The 6,201-nt window shown below is 43.8% G+C and overlaps 1 protein-coding gene across 1 annotated transcript; it reads left to right on the top strand.

Moving 5' to 3' along the window:
* The first annotated feature begins 1,581 nt into the window (after nucleotides 1-1,581).
* LOC123150007 (SUPPRESSOR OF GAMMA RESPONSE 1) lies at nucleotides 1,582-5,818 on the top strand. Its single transcript, XM_044569806.1, has 6 exons — nucleotides 1,582-1,702; nucleotides 3,110-3,251; nucleotides 3,683-3,869; nucleotides 4,254-4,777; nucleotides 4,901-5,275; nucleotides 5,364-5,818. The coding sequence occupies exons 1-6, from the start codon at nucleotides 1,695-1,697 to the stop codon at nucleotides 5,418-5,420; spliced, it is 1,293 nt and encodes a 430-aa protein (XP_044425741.1). The 5' UTR covers nucleotides 1,582-1,694; the 3' UTR covers nucleotides 5,421-5,818.
* The last annotated feature ends 383 nt before the right edge of the window (nucleotides 5,819-6,201 follow it).

The following is a 6,201-nucleotide window of genomic DNA, read 5'->3' on the forward strand; positions in this document are numbered from 1 at the left end:
ATCTGAATCAGCCAAGGCCCAAACACATCTGGAGGGCGAGCATTCCAATAGTGCATGCTTCCAAGAATCTTCCATGCCGCACAAGCTGCACCTCGGATTATTAGCCATTTGCCGTTGTGCTCTGACATCGTTCGTTGGCAAAGAATGAAGAGCGAGTCTCCATAAAAATAATTTGAGCTTGGCTGGGACTTGGGTACCCCAAAGAGCGACCCAGTCCTTTGCAGTCTGTTCATTAGTTGAAGATCCCGCTGCCTCCTCCAACCAGCTACCTCTAGTAAATTTCGTGTGAACCAACATTTTGTATGCAGAGCGAACTGTAAAAATGCCTTTTTTCTCCTTGCTCCAGGACCAAAATTCCTGAATTTGTCGTGTACATAAAGGTATCTGTAGGATAGTTTCAGCGTCCATTAGCAAAAAAGTATCTCGGATTAGCTCCTCCTTCTAGCTAGCAGTCGTATGATCGATTAGCTCACTAACCAGAATAGGCCCTGAGATCGGTGGTGAAGTAATTGGCCTCATCGTTGTATCTCTCGGGAGCCAATTGTGCTGCCATATATCAGTGCTTGACCCATTACCAATTCTGCGTATAAGCCCTTGGGCAAGTACATCTCTTCCTTCAAGCACAAATCGCCATATCTGTGAAGGATGACTTCCCAGAGATGCATCCAAAATCGATGATTGCGGGAAGTATACACTTTTCAAAATTCTAGCACTTAGTGTATTTGGGTCCTGAAGCACCCTCCAAGCTTGTCTAGCTAAAAGTGCTAAATTGAATAGTTCCAGGTCACGAAAACCCAGACCTCCCATGAATCTTGGTCTAGACATTACGTCCCAAGATACCCATGCAACCTTTCAAACTCCGTTCTTGCTTCTCCACCAGAATTTGCGGATGATCGAATTGATGTGTTCACAAAGGCCCCTTGGGAGTTTAAAGCACGACATTGAGTATACCGGAATAGCTTGAACGACAGACTTGATCAACACCTCTTTGCCTCCAACTGATAACAACTTTTCAAGCCACCCCTGTACTTTCTTCTAGACTCTATCTTTGAGATACTTGAAAGTACCATTTTTGGATTTACCAACATCAGACGGCATGTCAAGGTATCTATCATTTAAGGCTTCTTTAGTAACACCGAGAGAAGTCATAACCTCCTCCCTCAGGTTTTCTGGGCATCCCTTACTAAAGAACACTGAGGACTTGTCATGATTAATTTTTTGACCTGAGTTGATGTGCTCAAGTTCCGTGACTGCCTCATGTTAAATCGACTCTCGGGATGATATGATTCCGCTCATCAGGCCCATGGGTTCACCCGTACAACTCATAGCCCATCCAACACAACTTCACGGTCCCACCCGAGCAACCGACTAGGGCCGAAGACCAGGTCAACCCCACACAGTAGCACAGTCAATCAGGACCCACGCGGAGCACCCACCCCCGTGGGCCAAGACCACGCACGACGCGCCACCCCGACCGTCCACACGCCATCGGACGGACGAGGACCAGCTACCCACGTCCACGCACCGTGTCTCAGCCCAGGGTGCAGTAGTATACCGCGTGCACCCCGTGGTCAACTCCGATTCAAAAAAACAATCCCACCACTATCCGCTTCGACTCCAGACGCCGCTCCCGGCCCCGCCCCCGCCGGAACCCTAGGAAGTCGCCGCCCGTCGCCGGGCACGCGGCCGCCGCCATGACCGGGTGCGTCGCCCCTCCTCGATCCGATCGCGTAGACCTTTGCCCTCGCCGCGCTTCTCCGATGGTTCGACCCGCCGCGGTGGAATGCGATCTGCCAAGGTCGGGATAGGAGGCGCCGGCTGTTTCCTATCCCCTTCTCATGTCGAGCTCCGGTGGGATTAGAAAGTGGCGCCCCTTTGGGGTCTGGGAGCTTGCGGGGTCGATATCCCCTTTCACCACTACTTTTTGCGGTTTAATGGATGCACGATTTGGGCGTCGGAAGGGTGGGATTTTTGCAGTTAAAAACGATCACTCTGTTAATGGTTTGGATAGAAAGGCGTCGTCCTGTTAGGGGTTTGGATCCAAAGGCGTCGTCTTTTTTTGCTTGTGAAGCTCAGCGTTAGGATCACGGCTCGATTATGTGAATGTAGCACGTTCTTGCTTGGGATGTGCATGGAAGGCAGGATCAGTTTGGGTGCTGCGGCGTCCATAGTTGGATTGCGTCAGTGCTTTGTAGTTTTGCAGTTAAGCTTGCAATTGCCCGGCAGAAAGATGACGTTTTTGCATTGGTTATGGTTGAGAGGGACATTTCTTTTCTATACCGGGTTACCACTATGTATGCATTTTGTCCTTAGCAATTAAAGAACATACACTTAGTTTTAGTTGAATGGAGACATTTGTTTCTATTCCAGGTTAGCAGTATGTATGCACTTTGTTCGATAGCAATTAAAGAACTTACACTTTGTTCGATAGCAATTCAGGTAGGCTTTTTTTTGCCCCCCGGTGATGGTTTTTTAAAAGAATTTCAAAGGAGTTCATTCACCGTGTCACCCTTGACTCCGCTGTTGTGTCCATCTTAAACTTTTGGATGGCCATCGTTCAGCGTGACTAATTAAAGATCACTTTCCAACGTTTTCTTCTATTTATCCAATTAGCATTGCACGCAAACTTGACTTCAGTCATTGTTATTGGTCGTTAGTTTTACCAGTGTCATGGTTCCTCGGTAAAAAAAATGTTTCTTTCGAACTGACTTCAGCTTAGCAGCGCTTTAATTTGGATCTACGCCGTAGCCAGAAGCCAGTAGTGCAGTCGAATTTGGTCCTGTATTGTCTAAACAAGATGCTTGATCAATATTAGCACGAAAGATATATTGAGGAACTATGCATTAGTGGTACATATATTTGTATTTCGGTGTGCTTGTCAGATTCCAAATCAAATTCATTTTGTACCTGTACAAGACTGACTGGATCTGTTTAAGAAAATATGAAATTATCCCCTTTCCTGTGCCAGCCTTTGGTTCTTCCTTTTTGTGGTTATAATGCTGATGATAGATGCATAAATATGCATTGAAGTTGTGGTAATGTTGTTGGAGTTGTGGAGCAACTTTTCTGTATTCATCTGTCTTAACTCTACTGCTGATAATTTCTGCAGGACATCCTGGCTAATTGATAGCCAAAGAATTGCTTCGAAAATAAAAAACGTTTCTGGGTCACGGGATCTCAGTAAACAAAAATGGTTGAGCAACCCAACTAAGGAGTGCCCAAATTGCAGCCACATCATTGATAACAGTGATGTAAGAGTTGTGCATTTGCATTTCTATTATCCAAAATTGAACTAGCTGTGGTGCATCTGTATATCATTAGCATTTTGTTGTTATTATGGTTGAATGGCTGATTCATGCTTATTTTAAATACAGGATTTAGAGAAAAAAACTATATAGTTAATGTTTGAGCGATTACTGTTAATCTTTATCCAGCCTTCTGCTCATTGGTCTATGTTAATAAGGCAATCACTTCTTCCTAAAGCTGAACAGATTCTGTTATAATTCTGTGACTTTGTGATTCTCATGTTCCAGATCGAGTGTTGTGTGAATATATTGTTTCTAAAGTTTTTGAGTTTTCCCACTTTGAGACTCGGATTAGTATTGTTAATAAGTAATGCCCAGTAAGGTACTAAGGTGTATTGTAAACTGCAACCCTCTGATGAATTAAGGTTTCTCTACAGGTTGTTCACCAGTGGCCTGGTTTGCCAAAGGGTGTAAAGTTTGATCCGTCTGACCAGGAATTGCTTGGGCATTTGCTGGCAAAACATGACAAAGCAGGTTCTCAACCTCACCCATTCATTGATGAATTTATTCCAACAGTCAAGGAAGCTGATGGTATCTGCTACACTCATCCACAGAAACTTCCAGGTTCCCCTCAGTTTAAATCTTTGAAGTACCCAGATATCTTCCTGTGTTTGCTATCTGGTCTTTTTCAGTCAAACCCAAGGCCCAGCATTTCTACTAAATCTAGCAGTATTTTCGGTGTTGGCAATAACATTATTTTTTTCATTCAATATATTACCTTTACACATATGTCACTCAGGAACATTCTACAAATCTGCTATGACGCCTTGCATCTCTAGACTGGTTCAGTTCAGGTCCTTTTTTTTTCAAACGGGGACTTCACTTTCTTTATAAAGCACCTTTTTTATAGCTTTGGCAATAGAAGTGTGCTTTTGAGAAATTTAATCTGTTTTCTCTGCTCTGCTTTGTTGCTTTGCATTACTGTTGAATTGACTTCATCCTTTTCAGGCGTTAAGCAAGATGGAAGTATATCACACTTCTTCCACAGAACATTTAAAGCATATAACACTGGGACTAGGAAGCGTAGAAAGATCAACACTAGTGATCTTGCCGATGTTCGCTGGCACAAGACAGGCAAGACAAAGCCAGTAATGGTTGATGGACAGCACCTTGGCTGCAAGAAAATAATGGTGCTATATATGAGTACTGTGAAGGGTGGGAAGCCCAAGAAGACTAACTGGGTGATGCATCAATATCATCTAGGCACTGGGGAAGATGAGCAGAATGGGGAATATGTTGTCTCCAAATTATTTTTCCAGCAACAGAATGGGGAAAAGAGTGCATTAGAGCTAACCAACACAGATGTGATGCAAACTACAGTTGCTGAAGCAGATCTTACTGACCTCCCTGAACCAACCGCGGAAGAAGAAGATGAACGTATTAGTAGTATTAGTAACCAAGAGTTTCTTCTTAATAATGAATATAATGCTGACGAGGAAGCCCTTCATAGCCATGAACATAATACTTATCAGGTAGTTGCCTATTCATATCGCTGTATTTCTATGCATTATACGTTCTAGTCAAGTTGAGTTAGCAAATAAAACATAGTAAGTGTTTAAGGTAACTGAATAATGAAGTCGGTAACTGATATGCAGGAAAACGGAGATTGTGAAATAAAAATGGAAGAAAAAGCTGCTGATGAAAATGCCGTCTATCCATCCTCTGAAAAACCTGAGGATGGAGATAATCCACCATCACAAGATCCAAACCCCTGGGAAGGTGATTCCCAGTTTCTGTTAGATTCTCAGCAACTAGCAGAAAACTTGGCCATTTGTGATGAGTTCCTGCAGAGTCAGACCTCATGCGGCGATGGAGATGAACCAGGTTCGATCAAGCCTCGCCTGGCAGTTTATGCCCAATTGCCAGTAGAGGACTTGAAGAAAGATCTGCAAGAATACAAGGACTTGGGCCCTTCAGACAATGCAAATCTTGAGCCTGAAAATAATGCTGAACTTCGATTGAGCCAACTCGTAAGATTTTGATACCCTCATGCAGTTTGTTGACATGTTCAGTTTTCCCTTTCCACCCTGGGTTTGCTAATCCGTGCCTTACTTGCAGGAATTTTCACAGGACAGCTATACGATGGGAATTTTCACAGGGCAGGCGGCTGATTGACGTCATCTCTCCTTGAATGCACTGCCAGCACCCTGCGCATGAAGAAACATCCAAAACCCCTTTTTGCGAGACAATATTAGAGCAATATGCTGCAAGCATCACCAACTGTGGTTTTCAGCTATGTGGTGATGTGGCTATTTTGTCTCTGTGAATCCGAGTTGTAACCTGCCAGCTTAAGACGTTGGCACTGTATATGAGTCGGGGTTGTTTATGCACTGATGAATTGCTCTCAGGCATACGAACTATTAAATTATGAAGAAGGCCAGAAGGTGTGATGCTGTGCGCTGGTTACTGTTCAGCCCTAGAACTAGCTGTGTCTGGCAGCATGCGCTTGTAAATTGTAAGGATTAGCTGCCTCATTTTGGGAATCTTGAATGAAATGGTAAATGATTAGCTGATGTACTGATGAGTTTTTTCTTCAGATGCAATTATAAATCCTGAATTCGAGTTGTCTAATGATGTTGCGTTGACAACATTGGCCATCATGGTACCACCTATTAAATGTGAAAAATCACTTTCATGTGCTGGATTAATACCTTGGTGAAGTTGGGGGGTGAGAATTTCGTGCAAGATTGATCTTGTGATAATCACATGACAGAGATGGAAACCAACCCCACAACTCCCTTTCAATGTCTGGTATATATATCTCTATAAGTCGGTATATAGTTTCGAATGGGTTATAACCGGCAGGACTTGACTCACTTGACAGCCATGTTGGGTAGGTCCCGGGTGGGTTGGATTTAGGGTCTGTTTGGAATGGCAGAACAGAACATCACGGAGA

Source organism: Triticum aestivum, chromosome 7A (genome assembly GCF_018294505.1).
Source record: "Triticum aestivum cultivar Chinese Spring chromosome 7A, IWGSC CS RefSeq v2.1, whole genome shotgun sequence".
NCBI lineage: Eukaryota > Viridiplantae > Streptophyta > Magnoliopsida > Poales > Poaceae > Triticum > Triticum aestivum.

Excerpts from the sequence above, each read along its gene's own strand:
- LOC123150007 (XM_044569806.1), top strand. Across the intron at positions 3,870-4,253 it reads TCATCCACAGAAACTTCCAG|GCGTTAAGCAAGATGGAAGT; the intron begins GTTCCCCTCAGT and ends CATCCTTTTCAG. Across the intron at positions 4,778-4,900 it reads ATGAACATAATACTTATCAG|GAAAACGGAGATTGTGAAAT; the intron begins GTAGTTGCCTAT and ends ACTGATATGCAG.